The sequence below is a fragment of the Phyllostomus discolor genome, chromosome 4 (genome assembly GCF_004126475.2).
Source record: "Phyllostomus discolor isolate MPI-MPIP mPhyDis1 chromosome 4, mPhyDis1.pri.v3, whole genome shotgun sequence".
Classification (NCBI taxonomy): Eukaryota; Metazoa; Chordata; class Mammalia; order Chiroptera; family Phyllostomidae; genus Phyllostomus; species Phyllostomus discolor.
The window spans coordinates 26,464,709-26,491,205 of NC_040906.2; the positions used below are offsets into that span (position 1 = coordinate 26,464,709).

Sequence of the window (26,497 nt, forward strand, 5' to 3'; positions counted from 1 at the left end):
GAGAGGTTCTGAAATCATTTGATAAAGAGTTTATACTTAATTCATAAGGAACCCTTTTGGGTGTTTAAGCAGAATCATGACATGAAGCGCTTTTAAGGAAGATTAGGCTGACTGTGATAGATTCAAGAAGAGTGTCAGGAGGTTGCTAGAATAATCTTGAGTATGATGATACAGTATGGGTCTGGACCAAGATAGTAGTCATCAAATTGAAAAACAAAATAAGGGGTCAGAAAAACAGTTGAGCTTCCTGGTACTGAAACTGATAAATTGCTCTATGATAATTACAGTTTAGCCATGTGGATTGGTTGATTGTATATGGCACTGTACTGAATGTATCATCTGTCAGTAATGTGTTGTAAATGCCTTTCCTAGGATTTTACATTTACAAGATAGATGAAACAGAAAGCAGACATCTCAGCTTTGTTGGACGGGGATGTTTGGTCAGCTAGGACACTTCCTTTCCAAATCTATAGATGGTTGGCAAGAAATCAGGGAATATGTTATGAATAATGTGGAGTACAAGTGTTTTACTATTTAATTCCCTTTGTTCTCACATTTGGTAACAAATTTTTAAAAATCAAAGCATCCTTAGAAACCCCAAAGCCTTATTATTTGATTAAATACTAATCTTTGTTTAGAACTGCATTTTGATTTCTTCCCAACGTACTTGTGAGATTAACCTACTTAATTTTAAATTAGTTGTTTTTTTTTTTTTCACCCTAAGGTTAGGAATGATTGTCTTTTGCCTCTGTGAAAGAATTATCTGATAAGTAATTACTTTTTTAAGATGTTCAGCTTTTATTTGCATTAAGTAAAACTAATTTTATGATGGCTGAAAAAGTTAACTATAAGCCAGGTAAATGCAATTTAGGAAAGGTAACACATGCATTCATAATAAGAATCATGTAATGGAGAAATATACCATATGTTTCAGGGTCCTTAAGGTAAAGTGCATTATTTAATTTATTAAAAATGTTTTTCAACCTATATGATTTTTTCCTTAAGTTTATTTCTGAATTTTAAATGCTCTATTAGTTGTCATACTCTGTGTCCCTAACTACAGTACAACTTCCTGAAGGCAGAGACTGTTTTTTTTTTTCTTTTTCTTCCCTTTATTCCTTTCCTTCTCTTTTCCTTAATTTCTTCTGTTATAATTTCAAGAATTCTGAAAAGTTGTAAGAAATGTACAATGAACTCCCATATTCCCTTTACCTAGAATCACCTATTGTTTACATCTTGCCTAAATATCATTCCTCCCTCCCTGTCTACATATATGCACACACTAATATATGAGGGGAACTGCAAAAAAACTGGAATTATCTTCTGGAGGGCAGGCGCCTGATAGTACAGGCTTCCCCTGATAGATCAGTGTTCTAGAAACCCATCTGTATCAGTGTACCAGCTGGCATCGTTGTGAGAGGCTGTGTTCGGCTTCAGTGGATTTTTTTTTTTGGAAGACTCTTTCAGTGTGTTTGCCCATTTAGTGATTGGTGATTTATGAGTGCACCTGTTCACAGCACACTTGAGTGTTCAGCAGTTTTTGACCAAACAGCATGACCACTGTGTCCTACCCTCTTTGTTCACCAATCTCACCCCAAGTGACTGTTTGTTTGTTTGTTTCCCTGGGTTAAGAAAAAAAAAAATCCTCAAAGGGAAATGTTTTGCTGATGTGGAAGAGTAGAAACAAACAAAAAAAAAAGGCAGAAGCACTAAAAGGCATCAAAATCAATGAGTTCAAAAACTGTTTTGAGCAGTGGAAAAAAATGTCTTGCTAGGTATATTGCATCAAATGGAGAGTACTTTGAAGGTGACTGAAGTTCAAACATGTAAGAATAATACACAGTTTTTAATAAATTGCAGGGGTTTTGTGGTTCCTCCTTCGTACATGTATACACACATCTTTTTTTTCTGAGCCATTTGAAAATAGTTGCAGGCATTGTGCCCTTTATGGCTAAGTTATTTAATGTTTGTTTCCTAATAGCAAAGAAGTTCTGTTACATACCTGCAGTACTATTATCAAAATCAGAAGGTGTAATATTGATATAATATTATGAACTAATCCACAATCCATACTCAACTTTTGTCAGTTGTTCCAATATGGTCCTTTATATACTTACATATTTTCTCCTGTTCAGGACCAACCATTGCATTTATTTGTCATGTCTCTTAGGTGTCTTCTAATCTAGAATGTATCTTCAGCCCACCTTTGTATTCTTGACCTTTACATTTTTTAATTTTATAGGCCAATTGTTTTACAAAATGTTTCTTGTGATTTGATACAGGTCAGGCATTCTTTGTCAGGAATACCACAAAATGATAATGTCTTCTCAGCGTATCATTACAGAGAGCGTATGATGTTGGTTTGTCCCAGTATTGATAATACTAACTTTGATCAAGTGGTTAAGGCAGTGTCCCTCAATACTTTATGGGGAGATATTTTAAGAATACATAAATAGTCTCATCAAATTTTCACTCACTAATTTTAGCATTTATTGATGATTCTTATCTGAACCAGTTGCTACTGCAGTGGTTGCAAAATGGTGATCATCTGTCATTCCTTCTATATTAATTTGTTGATAAGGAAGAGCTTAAGGAAGAGCTTAAGGAAGAACTGTAAGGAAGAGCTTTCTTCCTCATGTATTTATTTATATCAGTATGAATTAGTGGGCTCTTATTTTATTCAGTGGGTTAGAGTGTGCTTATATCATAAGTTATTTTGATGCTCAAATTGTCCCAGTTTAGGTTCCTGGGACCCCCCTTCAAGCATAGCTCCTATGTCCTTATGACAGTCTTTAGTGAGTGCTTTCTGGCACAAGATGATGTTGTAGGGGTTTATCTTGTTTGTTTGTTTTTTTCACCTACCACAGCCTTGAAATTATTACTCTGATGATCATTGTTACTTTTTAGGTAGAATATGTCACCAGAAAGCAAAAACTGGGCACTAGCCTTGCTAATTGCTATTAGGGTGTCATTGCTATGAGGCCCTTTCAGTGGCCATAACCTACAAACACACACACACATACTCATTTATCTTTATTTCTACCCTTCGCTTTACCTCTGTTTGAAACCTTGAGTTCATACTGATGATTAAAAATGTACTTCAAATAGCTTCTACGGCACAGGCTGCAGTTGTCTGGCACTCCCCTACTGCCCCCACCCTCCCCAAAGCATGAGCTGCCATGAGGGGCTGTATTTCCTGCCATGCACTTGGCTGTCTTGTAGGGGAATAGGGCAAAAGTGAAGAAAAACAGTAGTCACTTGTCTGCCTAATGAGGCTTTCAAGAATTTCAAGACAAGTTCTCGTACCTAAGAGAGTCAAGTCAGAGCATGTACAATATCCACTGCTTCCAAAGATGTTAACTGCATACTTAGGTAAGTACAGCAGGAAAGGTCCCAAGTGTAGAGCAGAATGAGCAAGATGAGCATCTCTGGAAGCAGTCATGGAAGCTCCGTTTCTGCAGATACAGTGACCATATTAATTTCCTAGAACTGCTGTAACAAACCACCACACACCTGGATGGCTTAAAAAAAATTTACTCTCCTAGTTTTTGAAATGAACTTGGAAGGCTAGAGTAAAAACAAAGGAATTTTACAATTATTTTTTGTTTATTTTTTAGTTGCTCAGTGATTTCAGATTATGGTTTATGGTGTACTGTGTAATTACTAATGATAAAATTGATTATTAGACCTTATTTATAGGAGCGTTAAAAGTTTCTTTAGAGCATTGAACTAAGATTGGCTTTTTTTGCACTTTAGTTAAGGAGTTCCTGTTTGAGGTTTAGTAGATTAAGAATATTCGATGTTATAGAAATCAGGTGTAAATAAAGGAATAAATATGATTCATCATTCTGTAAAAGGAATTCCTTTACTAGGGGGTGCATTTAAGTACTTGATAAATAAAACATTATATTAACAGAATTACCTTTAATTTGATTTATAGCGCTTAGGCATCATAATACCTAACAATCTTTCAACTGTTAAAACAGTTTTTATACATCCTTATTTGATCTTTAGTTACCTCGCAGTTAATATACATGAGGATATGTTAGTTATATCCTGCGTTGTCAAAAACATTCATACAGGAGAAGGCATAAGGGTGTGAATCACCTCCATTAGTATTTCTATGTCCTGTGGGTAAGGAGCCTTTTATTAGGGAGGTACAGTTCCATGTGGAAACTTTACAAGAGCACCATGACAGCAGCAACATGACAGCTAAGGGGCGGGGGAGGTTAGGGAGTGGCGTGATTGAGCAAAAAGGAAAAAGGACTCATGGACATGGACACCAGTATGGTGATTGCAGTGGGAAGGAGGTATAAGGGGGACTAAATGGTAATGGGGGGAAAACACAATAAAATTATTTTTTTTTTACGCCCTGGCTGGCGTAGCTCAGTGGATTGAGTGCAGACTGGGAACCAAAGTGTCCCAGGTTCGATTCCCAGCCAGGGTACATTCCTGGGTTGCAGGCCATAACCCCCAGCAACCGCACATTGATGTTTCTCTCTCTCTCTATCTCCCTCCCTTCCCTCTCTAAAAAATAAATAAATAAAATATTTTTTAAAAATTATTTTTTAAAGTTTTTTTAAATTTTTTAAAAAAGCATTCATTGATAAGTAAAAAAGAAAGAAATTTAGTTCATGCAAATTCCCTTATAGCCAAATTTACTGTGCTTGCTACTGTGAAGCCTTTGAATAACACAGTACATTGCCTCCTTCCTAGTCCCTTTCAATCCTTAGGAGGTCATGGCTTCCTTTAAATTTGCTTCTTGTTCAGGCCTACGAAAGGAAGGAACTTTGTTCTTACAGAATTTGTTAATCAAGATACTTCTGTATTTACTGTGTTTACACAGTTAGGGTTAATATCCTTTGAAATCATGGAAGGTATTTTTTGCTTCCTTTGTATCCTTCATATTACTTAGTGTAATGCTGTTCGTAGGCAAAGTATTTTGAAGTATTAAACCCTAAGTAGAACTTGGGCCTTTTCTTGTGAGGGCCACAAACCTGGAGAGAAAACTTTAGTGATGTATGTATAAAAAGCCAATTTTGACATTTTTTACTTTAACTCATCTGCTTTATGAATTAATGGTAGAAGCCATAAAGTGATGTTTTTTGTTTTATTTTGTTTTTTAAAGAATAGGCACGCACTAGAAGAGGATCCTCAAAAAAAAAAAAAAAAAAAAAAACCCTGATGTATGCATAGAACAGATCTATAAATAAAAGAAATGTACCAAAGATGTAATATTTTAAATTTGGGGAAAATTCAGTTTAGGTTCTCACACTCAACATTATGTGTCAAACTAAGCTACTTAAGTAGAGTACTTAATTACATAAAAGAATGAATAATCTAAAAATTCACATAAATATTGATTGCTGGATGGAGAAGAATTTACTGAACTAAATAGTATAAGAATTCAAAAGGAAAAGAATTTGTACCGCTGATGACTTTCAAAAAAATAAAACATTTAGCAGTGTCTTTAAAAAAAGATTATTCCGCAAAATAAAAGGTAAAACCTAAGGGAAATGTTGCCACTTGTGCCATGTAGTTGATATTAATATCTGAGTCTGTAAAGAGCTCGTCTAAGTTCAATTGGTTTATTAAATCCCCAGTTCCCATTTAGTCAGTTTACAAATGATACCATTTAGTTCACAGGAGAACTAAAGGTCCTGTGTTGTAGGTTAACAGAGAAACACACTTCTGGTGCCTTATTCAGATGAGCAGGTAATGGCCCTTCATCCCCTACAGCGGTCACTTCGTTTTACATTATGTTGTGTCCATTTCTCTCCTTTTCCTTCTGGGCCCTGACTTCCTCCCTCTTCCTTTTGATGGGTCCTCTTCCTCTTTTGAGCCTTACTAAATTTAACAGAGTTTTTTTCCCCCCATACTCTTCCCCCCTCCCACCTTCTGATTTAGGTTTCCTTCCTCTTGCTTTTATTTTGCAAGAGTTTTATCTTGCACAGTCGGAGGTGCTCCTTGAACCTGGGAGTCTTCACAGCCCCCCTTCTCTAGTGCCTGTTTTTCTTTGGGATTATTTATGGAATTAGAGCAGCATAGGAAGTGTTTAAAAAAAACGTTTTTTGTACGTGTGTGACAGAGCTACTGAAACATAACTGGATGTAAGGAACTACAACATTTCTAAATGATTAACTCACAGAGGCATGGAATTATGGTAATGGAGGAGGAGTAATTGTGGTGTGGTAATTAGGGAATCCTGATGCTGCCTAATTTCTTTATGGTCTTAGGCAGTACTCCTTCTAGGTTCTGCCTTTAACCAAATTGTGGTTATGCGAAACTCCATTACTTTTGTCTGGCAAGTCCTCCCAGCAATTGGAACAGAACACGCTACAGCAGTCTTCAGAGTTAGAGAGCATATAGGAAATACCTGTGGGAACTTGGTAAAAATGTCCCACTCCCTGGAAATTAGTATTGAGTAGGTCTTTGGTAGACCATTTAAAGAAGCACCCCAGGTAATTTTGATGCAAGTCATTAGCAGACCACAATTAGAAAATCATTGCTGGCAGTATCATGGCCAAATTCCTTGCTATGGCTTATGATTTTGCCCCTACCTTCTCTCCAGCCGCATTTTCCACAAGTCTACACCACACAACCTTGCAGAGGTGCTTACACTTTACAGGCTTTTGGTGACTTAAGACACCATGGACCCCGGCACATGTGGGTTGGACCCACACCCTGCAGCAGAAGGCAGTGGTAAATCACTGCTGCTTTTTTCCCTCAATCTTACCTTTCTTACCTAAAAATCCTACAGTGAGACAGCTCACTCCTTCACAGGATTGCCAGGAGTCAGAACCCATTTGATGGCATGTAATAATATCACCATACAACCTGTGCTTCAGAAATGTTAAGCAACTTAAGTGTTCTCATTTGTCTTACTTTCTCACACTTTTATATCCTTGCACATGCTGGGCCCTCTGCCTAAAACACCCTTCCTCTTACTTGCTTTGCACATTCTTCAGATCTTACCTGAAACATCACACCTTTCCTCTTTCCTTCTCAAGTTGAGTTACACTACACTTATGTAACATACCTGTATCATAGCACTTAACACAGTGTTTCATCATTGTTTTCCTTACTAGATTATATTCCTTCAGGACACAGGCTGTCATGTTCATTTCTGTTCTTCCAGTGTCTGGCACATAGTAGATATATAGTAAATACACAATTAAATCTTTTCTTGCCTCTTGGGAACATTGAGCATGCTAGACTTAGAGATTTGCTGTAGTAGCACTCTTCCTGTATTCTGGGAGTTTTCACATGGTTTTAGGTATAGAGTACTTATTTTTACAAAACAGTCATTTTTGACTTATTAAAGGGACAAAAAGAGGTACCCTAGCTATACACCCCCAGCTATAACACCATGTTCTTGCCACTCCCCAAGTATTTGATCTATGTAAGCTTATTTCCTCCCAGGACTTCAGTTTCCCCATCCATAATATCTCTACCTAATATATACAGTAGTCTTCTCTAGTAACTCTTATACAGGCACCATGTCCTTTGAGTAAAGTAGCCCTTTTCATTTCTGTTTAAGAATCCAATTGTATTGGGGCTGGAGGTGGGGCTTAGTTTTCATGGTTCCATATAACTAGGTCCCCCCTTAGTCCTTGACTTTTAAATCTCACTCTTGTTTGCAATGCTCTTATTCAAATTTTTAAACCCTAATCTAAGCCCAGCATTCTTGATGAAGATCATTATTTTATTCCATCTCACAGTAGGGAAATTGAATGGTAAACAAAAATATCTTCCAAGAGGAAGGTTAGTAAGGAAAATATGCTTGAATAATTAACTTCATGGAGAATTTAGTGGGAATATTATTGTTTCATACTAAGGCATACTAAATGGATGGTTTCATTTTGTGTAGTGGAGCTTACTAATATTATTAGCTTTAACTAATAGTAAATGAAGCATGATTATTCACTATTTGTGAAATGAAACCAACCAACATATAAGCAACAGTTGTATTTCCCATTATTTCTATTTTTACTTCATGAGTAAAATAAATGTAAATTAGTTTACATTATTAGTTAAGTCATTATTACTATAATCTATGAATTTCTATTAAAAAACATGGTTTTGAAATAATATTTAGGCTAACTAAACCCTCCTCATTAGCTTAACTCTTCCTCATTTTTTTCCAGTTGGATGTTTGCCAGACATCTTCAGAACAGAATCCACACCCAGTGTGGCTGTAGTGGAGAGTGGTAGGAGGAGAGGTCAGAGAGGTCCCTGAGGCCAGGATTGCACAGGGCCTTGCTGACCTGCCAGCAATTTTGGACTTTAATCTGTATTCAATATGTCTGCACCTTGGGGAGCATAAACCTTTTCATTTATGCTAGGTTACATTTATTCTTTCAGGAAATAGGTGTAATGGAACACAGAATTTAAGTAAAATTTTAATATATTCTCCCAAAGTACCTAATCTAATAATCACAGAACAATAATATTTATTCTAATACAATTATAGTTTCCTCAGACCTATTTGTATACCATTAAGGAAAAGCATCATATTAGAAGCTATTCATTTAAATCCAAATTATTTTAAAAACAAAATTTATAAGCTCTATTTTCTTTTACTTATTCTCCCCTTTGTTTGGAGTGACAGCTGACTGACTGTTGTATTATTTCATTTGCATTTTATGCTGCCATCATTTCCATTAAGGGCATTATGTTGGGAAATTCAGGTTTAGAATTGTGATTTAATTGGAGACAGGCCTTAATATAGAACAAAGAATGAATTTCCTCACTAGAGTTGCTGACTTGAGACAGTGCAGAAACCATAAAAAAGCCTTCTGGGGGTTCTGCATTTAGTGTGTGTAATAAACAGAAATGATGCCATAGTGGAGGTAAGAGAATAAAGATCAATGCCAGCTTCTACGGAATGGAGAGGGCTGTTTCAGAGTATAAATCCTTAAATGTTGCAGAACCTAAATTTTCATTGGAAAAGTCTCTGAATAAATGTCTGAAGTTAATTTTTATAAAAGTAACCCAAGTGGTAATAGGAATTCAAGAAATACTGAAATTGACAAGTTATGTAAATGGTAAAAGTTGGATAGTTGCCTCAGAATTTACCTGTTCCATAATTCTACTTGAGTCTGTAGTAGTCTAGATAAACGAAACTATTAATGAAAATAAAAAGATTTTTAAATGTAAGTAATTATTAGGTGTGAGTTATGATAAGAAACACACCAGACTTTGATGTGGAATGTGTAGTTCTATTTGGTTCTGTGGTAAGTTAAAATACTGAAGTTCATTTTGAACTGTGTTGTGTTTGCTCTGTGAAATTATATTCCTATTGTTTCCTTTTTTTTTTTTTTTTTTTAAATAGCATCTTCCTTACGGGCAGTTACAGCGTGTGTTCAGAAGGGAAGTGCAGACATAAGTATCATCCCAAAGCCGAATTCCTCCTAATATTTTAGTTTCTGGGTTATTCCAATGTGTTTGGTTTTGAAAATTAAGGAGGAAGAGGAAGTTGACCATTATTCTTCCTAGTTCTGTTGCTTGTTGGCCCTCATTACGAAAACAGCGTTACTACTCCTAGATGTTCTCAAACTAGCATTTGTTATATGAATAAGTCACCTGATCACATGAGGTTTTACTTTGCACTAATGTTTTATGTCTTTGATGAGTAATTTAATGAAGAATGATACAAATTGAGATCAATCTGTGAATAATTCAGTAGTGAATAAAAATCTTAGAAATAGTATTAACACAAGTGAATTTCAAAACCAAATATCTTTAAGAGCCACATTTATGAATTGGAAGATCAGTGGATTCATTTTCATTTGTCAAGGTAGAATGCCTTGATTTATAAATGCTTAGAGTAGTAACATTAAGAAATTAGAACAATTGGTTTCTATTACAGATATTGATAAGCTGTTATGCTTTGTAGTTATTAAGCATAATAATTTCCCTTCAGTGATTTAAATGAGATATGGTCTGATTTTTAACGTGGTTAGAACTAATTTCAGTTTGACTTTTTCAACATTATTTGACCCTTTCTGCAAATTTTTATATAGCAAAATAAAGATTAAATTTTAACTTCATGACATCTCTTTAGCTAATTAGCTTTCCATATTCATAACCACATTTAAGGATCACAGAGGTAATTTTGTTGATTGCTTCTTTGGGAGGTGTAAGATAGTACAAATTCTTAGATTAAGAATATTTTTAATTTCTGAAGAATTTTTAAAACCATTTGACAGGTTGTATCCCAAATATTTCCTAGATCCAGTAGAGCAAAATATGTGTTTCAGAAATGTGAGTCAAGAATACAGAATGTAAAATGATGATATTCATTGTGTCCCTAGGAAAGTTTATATGTATTACTCCAAGTTGAAGGAAAAAGATTTGTCATCAGATGAATTTTGAATATATAGAGTATGTTGTTTTAAACAAAACTAAGCTTTATTGAAGAGTTTTCTGAGCTTTAATATTGAAATATTTTTTAATTAGATCAGTTTTACTTTAAGGATTTTATGTGTCTGGTCAGTCATTGATTTTATTTTGTTTTGTGTAAACTTTTTGTCCCTTCACAAAATAATATGCAAGTTCCATGTCAGATACCACATCATTTTATTTTTTTAGCGATTTTATTTCTTTCTTAGAAAGGGGGAGGGAGGGAGAAACGAAGGGAGGGAAACATCAATCAGCTGCCTCTTGCATGCCCCTCAACCAGGGAACCTGGCCCACAACCCAAACCCTGACTCAGAAATGAACTGGCAACCTTTAGGTTCGCAGGCCAAGCACTCAACCCACTGAGCAACACCAGCCAGGGCTGTCACATTGTTTTATCAATGGGAATAAGCAAAATACCTTTTTGTTCAAGAGACTGTATACTTAAGAAGTCACTACATGTGGGAAATTTTGCATGCTAACTTAATTCTAGTTTTCTATTTCAATTCTAGTCCCTTGGATTTTGCAGAAACAATTGGGGAAATAAGGTAAAAGATAGATGGGGTAGAAAGTGAGACTAGGATAGGAGGAACTAATTCAACAAACTAAATTAGATTAAAATTTTTGTTTTGTCTTTCCTCTGAAATGCTTGTTGGACTAAGTTTTTGCAAGATAAATACTTGTATTTAAACAGATTTTTACAAAAAAAGTAACTTGCTGCACTAAAGTCTTCTGGAACTGTTTCTCTGTGGCATTTGGGGTGTTTTACAATCTATTAGTGGAGAGAACTGTTCCCTCATATCCTCTAATTAATGGGAGTAATCTGCAATTTTTATATTATTTCTACTTGTGATTCTGGTCATAACCTAATACAGTTCACTCTTTCACAGTTTTCTAAAAATCTGACATTTAATTGTTCATTTCTTCTCACTCGTTAACCCTGACTCCAGAATGACTTCTAATTTTCTTTTATAATATAAACTCTGTAGTTTTGAAGATTTGACTCCAGAGAGTTGCATTATGTATCAGAACATACACTGCATACTTTCTCAAGATTAACCTGTAACTGTCTATTCTACACAAATATGTTTCAGATGGAGCAGCTATCAGATGAAGAGATCGACCATGGTGCCGAAGAGGACAGTGACAAAGAAGACCAAGACCTGGACAAAATGTTTGGAGCCTGGCTGGGGGAGCTAGACAAACTCACTCAGGTTAGAAATGGTGCTTGAAAAACTGGTTGAGAATTCTAAGTTATCACCATGTGCTAGAAGTTTATGGTGTATTCAGGAGGATATGGATATAGGTTACATTTTTAAATACTTCAGTAAAGGGAAAAATGTCCAAAGCATTAAAAAGTAAATGAATAGTGCTATAAGACAAGATATTCTCTGGTTATTTGAAGGAGTTAAAAAAAAATACTTGTGACAGAGGTTCTGTTCATCTATAGGGATTAATTAAAACCTGTTTCATAAATTGAGATTGCTGGCTAAAATGTTTTAAAGCCTAAAATTTTAAAGTCTACATTTTAGCAAATCCTATTGCACAACTTAATTTGAAAACATTTCACAACATAAATAATATCTTTACCTGCAAATATGTTCTATTACATGATTCTAGTATGCTGACAAAATTCGATTCCCAGCTGCATTTTAAAGCAGTGGCAAAGCTTTCTCATTTGGTTTTATTGTATCTTGGGGCTTGTTTGTTTGTTTTTAAAGAGCAATCTTACCTCTAAACTGGGTCACTTTTAGAATAAAGGGTACATTGTTACTATCCCAGTTAATACATTATGTTTAATACATGAAAATGGTTATATTTATTAAAACAACTTTAACTTTATGGCAATGAGAATGGTAGAACAAAAGTTATTTTCATTCATTAATATCTCTGGGAACAACTTTGGTGTAAAATTTCTTAAATATGCCATTCCTTAATTAGTAGAAAAGATGGTAAGGTATAAACTTAAAGTACTGGTTTGTTTCTTCCTATAATTGTCTGTAATTAGCTGATGCACTCTTCACATAATTCTTAGATCATTTTGAAAAGCAGACATGTTTCTGGCCATAATCTGTTATTGCTGAATTTTGAGGAGAATGCTTTCAATCCCACTAAAATCTCATAAGAATCATTCCTTTCATCTCTAATCAGGAGAAATAACATTACTTAATTGAGAGAAAGGTCTTATATTTATAATTGTGAAACCATATCAGTTTAATTCTTAATTTTTTACAAAAGATTATTTTGGCCTAGAGATGATGACTAGGATATGCAATTCTGTGCTGAGGAGAAAAAGGAAAGAGGAAGTAAAATAGAGGAAATAGAAAATAACGCATGAAGGAATGTATGTGAGGGTCAGCTGGCATGTGTGGGGTTTCCTCGGCTGCATGGTTTAAATGGTCATACCTGGGAAGGGGGCCAAGAAGAGAAAGGACAGGTAGGTATCACTCTAGCCGCTCTAGGTGTGGTACTCCATGCTGCTCCACTGCAGATGGCGTTTCTGCTGGCCCAGTACCTTTTTTTCTTCTTCATATTTTAAATCCCCTGACATCTAAATATGAAGAGTGACTCACCGAAAAAGTTAGCTCCTAAACTAATGCTACAACTGTTCTTTTTGTTATACAAATCTGTCTTTAGAGAGAGGGTTTTTAAAAACTGTGAATGTGGCTCACTGCTGACAAATTGCTTTTTAACACTTGGGGAATTTTCAGAAATTTTACTAAGTTAGTGATTTAAAACCCCAAGTTTTTTGTTTATTACTTTAGTTCACTAAAAAGTGTCATCTGTGCACCTATATCACACATGGAATGTTAATAAATTTTCACTTTTATATTAAATCAGGTTTAAGTTTTAAGTGGTTGGTGACTCTCCTAAAATTATGTGTAAAATTGAGTGTGTATTTGCATTTTTTTCTGGAAGGTGCATAGCTTTTTTCAAATTCTCAGTGAAATCCTAATCCCCACCCTCCAAAAAATTAAGAACCATCCTACTAGGTTACCAGTTTCTTTGTATCAAGGAGTGTTTCTTGTTCTTTCCCTTGTTGCCCCAGCACCATGAACATAGCAAATAATTGTAAGTATCTGGTAAGTAGACTGACTTTTAATATGTCCTCAATTATATTCAAGTAACTTTACAGAAAACATTATCTACCTATTAGTCTTTATTTCCACTGAGAAAAGGAGGCTATTAAATTGCAGCAAAAGACTTAGGTTTGAGGTTAAAGGAGAATTTCCTGACTGCCATGTGAAATTTTGAACTAAGGCACTAAAATGGTCATAAATCTCCTTTATATGATATAGTTTTAAAAACTGGATGGACACTTGCTGAATGGATTTATTTTATCTTGAGATAAATAAATAAAGATGATAACATTCTAATCTAATTCCGTGATTCTACTACCTAATATTCTTTTTTATTTGAACTCTATTTGATAATTATAGATAAAAATTAAAGTTTTGAAAGACTAATTTCAATATTTGAAAATTATTTAAATAAAAACTAAATAACTAGTGGTCCTTACCCCGAATTTCTCTGTTGTAAACATCTTACCGTCCTTATTTTAGAAAAAGTGTCATTTTAAAACATGGTGGGATAACTTACTAGATACCCTACCCTGAAGTGCAATGTAATTCCACACTTAGCACAAACAGTGTAGCTGAGTTACAGTGTGCCCTCATAGAACTTGAAAAGAACATTGATATTCCATTATTGTTTAAAATTGTAGCCATTCCATCAAGATCTTGGGTCTCACTACTTTTGAGTCCAGAATTGTACCTTATTTCAGGGTACTTCATGCCAAGAATGATGCTGTGCTGGATGGGATAACAGAATTATTTGCACCTTTCTTCCTATTTATCTTACCACGCTCATATTTATATACCTAGTTTATTTATATACCTAGTAAATTGATGTAAAATGAATTGTGCCTATATTTGATGTACTTGGAAAGATATTTACTGTGAACTATTGACAGTCTCAAGTGCCTTAGTAAGATTATTATGTAAAAAATAAAAATATATACTATCACCAAAATAATGTGAAAACCAATTATACTTAAGTCTGTTACCTAGAAAAACTAAGGTTTTATTGGCTATTCTATAACAATTAATCATAAAACAAACTAACTTTTTATATAATTGAGGCATGAATGAATAATGACTTACAAAACTTTCTTCTTTAAAGAGTTTGGATTCTGACAAGCCCGTGGAACCAGTAAAAAGATCTCCTCTTCGCCAGGAAACAAACATGGCCAATTTTTCTTACCGCTTCTCCATATACAACTTGAATGGTAAGATGTAATTGGAAGTAAAATGTAAAATTGTATACTAAGTTATATAATGTAGAATAATGCAGCTACAATTCCAAATATTTCAATATAAAAATGATATACATAACTGAGTTCTTATATTTATTTATGTGTTTTTTATTAGTACAAATGATCACAGAAAAAAACAAACTAGAACATAGCCAAAATAGTGTTCTAGTTGAGTTATTAGTAATTGACAAAGTATAGACTCAGGTGGAACCCCACAAAAAGTAATAAAGTCCAGCGACAGTTACTTGTTAGTAATTTTATAATCGGCCCATCTGGCCTTTATCAATGTCCTCTACCTAGTTAACTTTATAGTATTTGAAACTGATATTCCAATCTGTAATTTTTTTAGGCTTTACATTTCTCTTTATGCCCTCAACTCTAGGTAACATCTCTACCAGGGCACTGATCATATTAACAACTTAGACCCTCTGGCGGAGACTAAGGGGTTTGGCTTTGAATTACCCTCTGGTAAAAAATTGCATTGGGGATGTGGTTAAAAGTAGGGACAGTGTATAATTTTTCTAGTATTTTTCTCTTCTGATTACTATAAATCTTAAAAGATGGGAGTGTTTGCTTCTAAGATTTCTCTTGGAATATAAAACAAACAAAAACTTAGAAATATTATTCTTGAGAAGCTTTAGGCCCAATAGGATGACTGTTTTTGTTTCTTCCCCTGAATTCATTAACTGATTTATAATAGAAGGTATACATTCTGGTTCAGTTGTCATGGAAACATCATCTATGTTGTTCATTGCAGAAGCTCTGAATCAGGGAGAAACTGTGGATCTGGATGCTCTAATGGCCGATCTTTGCTCTATAGAGCAGGAGCTCAGCAGTATCGGTGCAGGAAATAGTAAGCGTCAAATCACAGAAACAAAAGCCACTCAGAAAGTACCTCCTAGCCGACATATATCAAAACATGGCACCTTGAAAGGACTGTCTTCGTCTAATAGGATAACAAAACCATCACACGCCAACTACTCCCTGGATGACATTACTGCCCAGTTAGAGCAGGCCTCCTTGAGCATGGATGAGGCTGCTCAGCAGTCTGTACTAGAAGATACTAAGCCCTCAGTAACTAATCAGCACAGAAGAACAGCATCGGCAGGCACAGTGAGTGATGCTGAAGTACACTCTATTAGTAACTCCTCTCGCTCCAGCGTCACTTCTGCAGCTTCCAGCATGGACTCTTTGGATATTGATAAAGTAACACGCCCTCAAGAACTGGATTTGACACATCAGGGGCAGCCAATTACTGAGGTAAGTACATTGATTTTTTTTTTCCTGGTATTTTAGTATTAAAATAGGAAATGATATTTTTTAAATGTAGTTTTAAATAACTTTATTTTTTTCTGCATTTAAAATTTATCAAGGATACCTCTGAGCAAAGTTTGAAAATCACCACAAAAATAATATATTACCAGCTATGGCAGTGTCACAGGGATGATTAAGAAAAGATTCAGGCTGCCCCAGTGGCGCAGAAGAGCTGTGCAGGGCTGGGACTTTCAGCCCATCCTGCTGGGTTTGGAGCGTATGTGTGGAGCTGAGACTTTTGGCCCTGCCCAGCTGCCCAGGGCTAGGATTTTTGGACTGTGTCCCCAGGGAGGCTTCGGTCTGCCAGCCAGATGAACAAGTGCTGTGCTGTGTGGCTACACTGTGGGGATGCAAATCCAAACTCCCCTGCGAGTTCAGTCCGCACTACCCTGTGAAGGAAAAGAAGTGCCCATTTCCTCCTACAGACTCATGGGTACCACCCCAGTGGGAGATTGTTTTGATCAGCCTTGCCAAGTCCCAGATACCCCTGCTGGGTACAATTCCAAGGGTAAGAAGGGAGAGCAGCTCAGAGCAGGGACATTCAGAGTGTGAGACTCTCAGAGGCTATTGTTTGGGACTGGGACAAAGTGCTTAGCGTCCTGTGGGTTGGGTTGGCATCATCCCCAATGGGAGACTCTTTTGATCTATCCCATTGGGGGCTGAGCTTGCTCTTGCATAGGGGATAGCTGGCTGTACTGACCCTGAATCTGCAGCAGGCCCCCTAGGGGTACTAGATGGGGGAACTTTTAGGGGGAACTAGAGTTGGAGACTCTGGGGAGACTAAGGGGTTTGGCTTTGAAGCAGGGGCTACCTTCCCTTAATTGAGTGCCTGACTGCTGGATCCCAAAGTAGGGGGCCCCACAAGCCCAATCTTGGCTATTCTGGGCTCATCCTACAGTCTCTCTTAGGGAGGCTCTGGAGGAAGACCAGACAGCCTCAGAAGAAGGCAGAGTAGATGAAAGGTGAAGGCAAGGCCTCAGGGCACCTTGGTCCTTTTACGGAGCTTCCCCCAGCTATAAACAGGGAGGAGCTGACTCTTTTACATAGATTGGCCCCTCACATGCACATCCATGTCCTGGAGACACAGACACAAATAGTGAACCATGTGGTAGCTACACATAGGTAGCCCAAGGCCAGTTACACACAACATATGACAACAACATGTATCTGAACTCGACCCAGCTGGACCCAAACCAACAAAACCAGTGGTGGGGCTTCAGACCACACCAGAGCTCGATGCAACTAGCCACACTACTGGCCCACCCAAAGGAGGACTCCTGCAGGCACCAGACCCAGCCAGGAACAACACTGCCTCAAGGGGCAGCCCTTGTGCAGCCTCTCACACATGGTAGTCAAGATTTAACATTACAGTTTCCCAGCCTGAAGGGTTAAATCGATCTACAAAAGAGCCAACAGCATTCAAGACTCAACTACAACAGGGGTGCACATAACCCACAAGAAGTACTCCTGCAGCATGGAGCTCAGGTGATCTGGAAGACTGTGCCTCTGAGCCCAAAAAGACACCTTCAGCATAAAATTGTGAAAACAAGTTTGGGAGACACAGTACATCTACCTAACACAGAAATGGGGAGGCAATGAAAAATGTCCCAAACAAATAAACAAAAAAACCCAAGAGATATCCTCAGAAAAAGAATTAAAAGAAATGGATGAAGTGGAAACAACCCAAACACTAGATGCAGAGTTTAAAGTTAATGGTTGTAAAGCTCCTCAAGGATCTTAGGGGAAGAATGGATGATCTCAGTGAGAACTTAAACAAAGAGATAGCATTAAAAGGACATAGAACTCACCCTGTCTGGGTGGCTCAGTTTGTTGGAGTGTCGTGCTTACACCAAAACATTGCAGGTTTGATCCCCAGTTGGGGTGTGTACAGGAGGCAACTGATTGATATTATTTCCTCACATCAGTGTTTCTCTCTTCTGCCCCCTTCCTCTCTCAAAAATAAATAAAAACATCCTTGGGTGAGGATTTAAAAAAGAAAGGCCATAAAAACCATAAAAAAGAACCAGTCAGAAATCAAGAATACAATACCTGAAATGAAGAATACACTGAAAGGAATTTATGGCAGGTTATGTGAAGCTAAGAGTCAAATCAGTGAATTAGAGGACAAAGTAACAGTAAGTAACCAAATAGAGCATCAAAAAGAAAAGAGGATCAAGAGAAGTGAGGAAAGTCTGAGGATTTCTGGGACAGCGTCAAACATAACATCTGCATCATTGGGGTACCAGAAAGAGAAGGCAGTGAGCAAGGGATAGAGAATCTGTTTGAGGAAATAATGACTGGAAACTTCCCTAACCTGGTGAAGGATAAAGTTACAAAGTTCAGGAAGCACAGAGAGTCCCAATTAAGTATGAACCCAAAGAAATCCACAGCAAGAAACATCACAATCAAATGGCAAAGGTTAAAGACAGTTTTAAAAGCAGCAGAGGAGACAGTTACCTAAGAGAGTTCTCATAAGGAAGTCCGCTGATTTCTCAACAGAAACACTTCAGGCCAGAAGAGGTCGGCATGAAGTATTCAAAGAGATGAAAAACCGAAGAACTGCAACCAAGACTACTCTATCCAGCAAGGCTGTCATTTAAAACTGAAGGTGAAATAGCTTCCGAGACCCCAACCCCACCAAAAACAACAACAACAACAACAAAAACAACAAACAGCTAAAGGACTTTATTGTCACCAACCCAGAAAAAAATGGCAATAAATAAGTATCAGTAATAACCTTAAATGTAAATGGATTAATGTTCCAATCAAAAGATACAGGATAGCTGAATGGATAAGAAAACATGACCCACATTTATATGCTGTCTACAAGAGACCCACCTCAGAACATAAGATTCACACAGGCTGAAAGTGAAGGAATGGAAAAAATATTCCATGCAAATGGAAACCAGAAAACAAGCTGGCATGGCAATACTTATATTTGACAAAATAGTCTTTAAAACAACGGCTGTAACAAGAGACGAGGGTCACTACATATATTAAAGGGATCAATCCAACAAGAAGATATAATCCTTTTCAACATACATGCACCCTATGTAGGAGCACATAAATACATAAAATCTTGGTGGACTTTAAGGGAGAGATTGATAGCAATGCAATCATAGTAGGGGATTTTAACACCCCACTATCATCAATGGATAGATTTTCCAGACAAAAAAATCAACAAGGACACAGTGAACTTAAACAACACAATAGAGCAGATGGGTTTGTAAAAAAAGTAGATTCATTGATTTGTATAGGAATAGGAAAGAAGAGAGAGAGAAACATTGATCAGCCACTTCCCATACACACTCCTTACCGAGATTGAACCCACAACCTAGGCATATTCTTTGAATGGGAATCAAACCCTCAGCCTCTTGGTGAAGAGGATGATGCTGCAACTAATACCAGCCAGCCAGTAGAGCTAATTAAATCAGATGGATTTAATTAATATTTATAGAACATTTCATCTCAAAACAGTAGAATATGCATTCTTCTCAACTGCACATGGAACTTTTCAAAGATAGACCACATGTTAGGATACAAAGAAGTCTTAACAAATTCAAGATTAAAATCATATCCAGCATCTTCTTGGATCATGATAGCATGAAACTAGAAATCAACAATAATAAAAACTCAAAAACGATCAAACAGATAAAGGCTAAATAACATGTAATCAAACAATAATGGATTATCAGTGAGATCAAGGAAGAGATGAAAAAGTACCTGGAAACATGAAAACAAACACACAGGTGTACCTCAAGAAGCAGAAAAATATCAAACAGACAATCTAACGCTACACCTAAAGAACAAAGAACAACAAATAAAGCCCAGAGTAGGTAGAAGGATGGAAATAAATGACATAGAGACTAAAAACACAATACCAAAAAATCAATGAAACAAAGAGCTGGTTCTTTGGAAAGATAAACAAGATTGATGAACCTTTAACCAGACTCATCAAGTAAAAAAGAGAGAAAGGACCCAAATAAACAAAATCAGAAATAAATGAGGAATAGTAACAACTGATATCACAGAAATACAAAGCAAAGAATTATAAGAAAATAATATAAACAACTATGTGCCAACAAATTGGACAACCTGGGCAAAACAGATACATTTCTAGAAACATACAAACTTCCAAAACTATCAGGAAGAATCAGACCTGAATAGACTGATTACAGCTAATAAAATTGAAGCAGTAATCAAAACTCTTTCAGCAAACAAAACTCTTAGATCAGATGACTTCACAGAAGAATTTTACCATATATTCACATAAGAACTGTGCTTACCCTTCTCAAGTTATTCCAGAAAATACAAGGGAAGACTTCCATTCTCTTTTAAAAGGCCAGCATTATCCTAATTCCAAAAGCATAAAAGACACTACAGAGAAAGAAAATTATAGGCCAATATGCCTGATAAACATAGATGCTTAAATCCTCAACAAAATATTAGCAAACCAGATTCTGCAGTATATTAATAAGATCATAAATCATGATCAAGTGGGATTTATCCTGGGGATACAAGGTTGTTGCAATATTTGCAAATTAATAAATGTGATATATTACATAAACAGAATGAAAGCTAAAAATCACATGTTCATATTGACAGATGCAGAAAAAGCATTCAATAAAATATAGCACCCATTTATGATTTTAAAAAAACCCTGCAAAGTGGGAATAGAGGTATTCAACATGATGCAGGCTGTATATGAAAAACCTATAGCCAGCTTCATTCTCACTGGGCAAAAACAAGTGTTTCCCTTAAGATCAGGAACAAGACAAGGATGTCTGCTTTCACTACTTTTATTCAACACAGTACTGAAAGTCCTAGCCATAGCAGCCAGACAAGAGGAAGGAATAAAAGGCATCCAAATTGGAAAGGAGGAAGTAAAACTAATTGTTTGCAGATGACATGATATTATACGTAGAAAACCCTAAAGACTCCACCAAAAAACTGTTAGTTTAATAAATGAATTCAGCAAATTAGCAGGATACAAATTAATACTCATAAATTAATAATATTTGTATATACCAATAATTAGTTATCAGAAGGAAAAACTAAGAAATTATTCCATTTACTATTGCAACAACAAAAAATATACCTAGGAATAAATTTAACCAAGGATGTGAAAGACTTGGACCTGGAAAAGTAAAGGACATTGAAGAAGGAAATTGAGGAAGCTACAAATAAGTGGAAACATATACTATGTTCATGGATAGGAAGAACTAACATCATTAATATGTCCATACTACCCAAAGCAATGCCTACTAAAATACTGGTATCGTATTTCACAGATCTAGAGCAAATATTCCAAAATTTTATGTGGAACCAAAAAATGAGTCTAAATAGTTTCGGCAATCTTGAGAAAGAAGAACAAACACAGTTGGAGGTCTCACAATACCTGATAACATACTATACTGCAAGGCCATTGTAATCTAAACAACCAGGTACTGGCATAGGAACAGGCATATAGAACAGAGAACACTCAAACAAACCTCTGCCTTTAATGGTCAATTAATATTTGACAAAGGAGGCACGAGCATACAATAGAGTAAAGACAGTCTCTTCAATAAATGATGTTGGGAAAATTGGAAGGTACTTGCAAAAAAATGAAACTAGACCACTGAGTTACATCATACACAAGAATAAATTCAAAATGGGTAAAAGACTAAATGTAAGTTGTGAAACAATAAAAATCCTAGAAGAAAACATAGACAGTAAAATATCAGACATCTTTTGTAGCAGTATTTTTGCCCATATAACTCTTAGGGCAAGGGAAACAAAGCAAAAAATTAAACAAATGGGACTGCATCAAAATAAAAGGTTTCTACAAAGCAAAAGAAACCATCAGCAAAATGACAAGGGAACCCATTGAATGGGAGAACATTTTTGCCAATTATACATCTGATGAGGGGTTAATTTCCAAAATGTATAAGGAACATACACAACTTAACACCAAGTACACAATTCAATTATAAAATGGAGAAAGGACCAAAATAGATACTTCTCCAAAGAGGACATACAACAATAGTCATATGAAAAGATGCTCAACATCCCTAATCATCAGAGCAATGCATATTAAAACCACAATGAGATACCACCTCACACCTGTCAGAATGGCTATCATCAATAAATCAACAAACAAGTGCTGTGGAGGATGTGGAGAAAGGGAGACCCTTTGCACTATTGGCGGGAATGTAGATTGGTACAACCACTATAGAACACAGTATGGAAATACCTCAAAAAATTAAAAATAGATCTGCCTTTTGACCCAGTGATCCTACTTCTGGAAATTTATCCAAAGAAACCCAAAACACTAATTTGAAAGAACATAAGCCACCCCTATGGTCACTACAGCATTATTTACAATCTCCAAGATATGGAAGCAGCCCAAGTGTCCATCAAACAATGAGTGGATAAAAAAGCTGTGGTACATTGACACAATGGAATACTACATAGCCATAAAAAGGACCTTACCATTTGCAACAGTATGGATGGACCTGGAGATTATTATGCTAAGTGAGATAAGCCAGTCAGTGAAAGACAAATACCAAATGATCTCATTTATATGTGGAATCTAATGAACAAAATAAAATGAGGAGTAAAATAGAAACAGAGGCATGGATACAGGAAACACACAAAGCTGTCAGGGGAGGGGTACGAGGAGGCTGAATGAAAGAAGGTGAGGGGATTAGCCAAAGAACAAATACAAGGTCTATCCAGAAGGTATCCAGCCATGTAACATGAAAAATAAAAGATACTTGTTGAAGATAGAAGAGACAATGTACACAAGACAATGACTCCTCAGTCTCCTTCAAAGTAGGCACCTTGGAACCTCACACAGTTCTCCCAGTCACCATCAGCTGCCCCATTGTATTTTTCTGATTTCATCAATGGTCTGTAATCTCTTCCCTTTCAAAGGTGATTTTAGTTTTGGGAAAAACTGGAAGTCATAGGACACCAAATCTAGGCTAGATGCAGGGCTGAGTCACCCAGGTAATTTGATGTTTCACCAAAAAACTCTGCAGGAGTTGGGACACGTGAGTGGGCGTGTTGTCAGGATAAAGTACCATTCGCCAGTTGTGCATAGCTTTGGCCTTCAGAATCATCCAAATATTTTCCATGGAGGAATATTAACGCAAAATTTGATGCAGATTCCTTGCTCTACCCACTCAGTCATTTTGAATGCAATGGCCACACAGTACACATTTTCGCTCAATAGCGTGAAACTGCCCCCACTAAGTACAGTGAAGTTGTCCTTGTTAATGAATGCACATTCCAGTCCACTCTCCTTGCCTGCCAGCTTACATCGCTATTGTGCGAACTGTTCTCATTATATTAACAATGGCTGGACCTTTTCCAGATGGACCTCATATACATAACTCATAAGCACAGACAATAGTGTGGTGATGGCCAGAGGGAAGGGGGAGTTTAGGGAGGTTGTGGGTAAGGAGGGGGACTATGGGAACATCTGCAGTAATGTTAAGCAATAAAAATAAAGTAAAAAAAAGATTTAGTGTCTTCACATTTATTCCTGTGACTACTTTGAGTTAATGTTAGTTGCTTCACATTAATCAGAAATTCAAATATGGTTTATTTGACATTTTGCATAGTATGACTAGTAAGCTGATAATAATTGTTTAGTATATGTTTATTATAAAATAACAACTTAAAGATTCATTCCCATTGTAGTCTTCTAAGATTCTAGTTTTGGGGGTTTACTTTATTATCAAAGAATCAGTGTGGTGTAGTGGAAAGAGCCACTGGGCTTGGAATCAGAAAATTTCATTCCGAGTGTTGTCTTTGCCACTCACTACCCATAGGATCTAAGTGAGTTTATTCAGCCTCTGTGAACATCAGTTTCTCATAAATAAGAGGGAGCTAATAGTACATGGTCTACCTTCATTATACAGTGGTTCAGAGAGTCAGCAGTGATACGTATGAACTGTTTGTTTTTTTAAGATGGGATGTCAGCTTTATTTTTTTTAAGGTTTCATTTATTTTTAGAGCAGGGGAAGGGAAGGAGAAAGAGAGGGAGAGAAATATCAATGTGTGGTTGCCTCTTGCACATCCCCTGTTGGGGACCTGGCCTGCAACCCAGGCATGTGCCCTGACTGGGAATCAAACCAGTGACCCTTTTGTTCATAACCCATGCTCAATCCACTGAGCTATGCCTGCCAGGGCTGAAGAGATTTTTAAAGAAGAAGTTTTTCTGAATGTGATGGGAGAAGGGTAAGAAATGGCTTTGTGATCAAATAAATTTAGAAAAAGTTGACTTAGTGAAGGTGAATTCTTTTTTACTTATTTTTTTATTGAATTTATTGGGGTGACACTAGTTAACAAAATTATATCAGTTTCAGGGGCACAATTCCACAGCACATCATCTGGACAATGTATTGTGTTTTTACCACCCCAAGTCAAGTCTTTCATCACCATTTATCCCTTCTATACCCTCTCCACCTCTGGAAGGTGAATTCTTTATTGACTTTTTTCATGACGGATAAGATAATCTTGTTAGAGAGTACCAACAGGAAAGAAGAAAATCAGTAGGAACAAAATAAAGCCAGTTTTCCATTCAATTTGTATTTACAGTACCCTCTACTATAGGGTAAAATGATTTATTTATGAAAAACCAAAAGGAAAAATCTTATAAAACATTATTTAAGGAATTGCACAGAAATTTAAAATTTATACCTATTGACATTATTGATTTAATTTATTAGATTACTTTTTATCACTCAGTAATTGTATGTAAATTCCATTTGCCTAGCTTGTTCTATATTAGATAACGTGGAATACAAAGAAAGCATGAATCGTGGTGGTTTGGAGAGAAACTTGAATCTTATTGCTTCTAGAGAAACCAGACTATCAATCTAACAATAAATTTTCATTTATTCAAAATGAAACTTATCTAAGTGGTATATATTCTGTAGAGAATTTGACAACTGATTTCTATCTTACTCTACCTGGGGATTACATTTAGCACCAGCTATTGAATAGCATGCGTCATTTATGTCTTTTAGATTTATCTGTAGGGATATGAGCATTATTTTATTAGGGATATGCTTTCTTAGTTTCTCTGGTTTTTGTATGTATACCGTCCTTCCAATTAGATTACTTTTAATTGGGTCAAGATGCATGGGGACAGATTACTCATTCAGGATCTGTGTATGTGTTTCCATCTGTAACATATCTCTGTTATAAAAGTTCAAACAGTAAAAGAACAAGAAAAATGCCCTGGCCAGTGTGGCTCAGTTGGTTGGAGCATTGTCCTGTGCACCAAAAGTTAGTGGGTTTGACTGTGGTCAGGGGACATGCCTAGAGGTTGTGGGTTTGAGCCTGGGTCAGGAAGTCTGTGAGAGGCAACATATCAATGTTTAGTGGTATTATGTGTAACACAAGGCTTTAATACAAGGTTTGGTGAGTAAACCAGGAATAAAGCAAGGAGAGGAGTTAAGGTTTTCTCTATTTAGCCTGTTCTTTTGCTTTGCCCAGATGAGTAGAAAAGTGGTTCACCTGGAACTTGCTTCAATATACCTTTTTCTGGATGTAGCTTATTCTGATTTAAATCACAAAAACTGAGAGAGGCATGCTGGGTCCCAAACCCATATATCAAATTGTCCCTATACTCATATACAATTTTTAAAAACATACTAGTTTTGCATGCATGGAGCTTAAAGACTCTAATGGTTTATAAGACTTGTTACAAAAAATGCTACTACCTACACACACACACACACATTTTCTGTTCCCAGAGGTAAGTACTTTCTGCTCTTTTAACTGGTTCTTAGGGTATTTATGTGCCAGATCATTAAATACATACTTATATCACTATGTGTAGATGTATCACCATGTATTATCTACTGACGTCTCACTCTGGAAGATTAGGAGAAAATCTCTTTAGACCACTCCCTCCATTTCTGCTCTCTTTTTCACCCCATCCTCCCAGTATATTTTGTTCAGTTACTGCTGTTCAGTGTTTATATTATCATGACCATATACTTGCAGTTTACTACTAAACTCTCTATATTTTTATTACGTTTCCTTTATGGGACATTATATTTTGCTTTTCCTGGAATTAATGATTTTCTTTAGATTGTAATATGTATCTCTTTTTTTTGTGTTTATCACTATTTCAACTCCAGACTTCCCCCCACTTGATTAAATCTCTATTAATTTCATCTTAATTTTTCTTTTTTGTCTTTTGGAGTCTTTAGGATAATGGTTAGTTTTTTTCCTCTCAGATGGGTAAACTTCTCCAAAGCAGGTTCTTCCAGTCCCCCTGTGTGCAGGGCGGATGCCTGGCTCCTGGCACTTCAGCAGCCCGTTTGGGAAAGGCGGCTTGTGATGTGGGGTGGTCCTCAGTGTTCAGCGTGTGATCTTCTATTTAATTGTTCTAGATTAGGGCTTCTCAACCACGAGTTTATTGACAAGGACTCAACAATTGTTTGTTGTGAGGAGCTAAACATG

At 36.3% G+C, this 26,497-nt stretch overlaps 1 protein-coding gene across 4 annotated transcripts in view; it reads left to right on the forward strand.

Annotated features, from left to right (window-relative positions):
* RAPH1 (Ras association (RalGDS/AF-6) and pleckstrin homology domains 1) overlaps nucleotides 1–26,497 on the forward strand; it is a 94,426-nt gene that overhangs the window by 18,163 nt on the left and 49,766 nt on the right. For all 4 annotated transcript variants that reach the window (XM_036023001.1, XM_036023002.1, XM_028509934.2 and 1 more), the window contains exons 2-4: nucleotides 11,496–11,615; nucleotides 14,584–14,689; nucleotides 15,474–15,976. In XM_036023001.1, coding sequence (XP_035878894.1) covers nucleotides 11,496–11,615; nucleotides 14,584–14,689; nucleotides 15,474–15,976 — 729 coding nt within the window. The remainder of the gene's footprint in view (nucleotides 1–11,495; nucleotides 11,616–14,583; nucleotides 14,690–15,473; nucleotides 15,977–26,497) is intronic.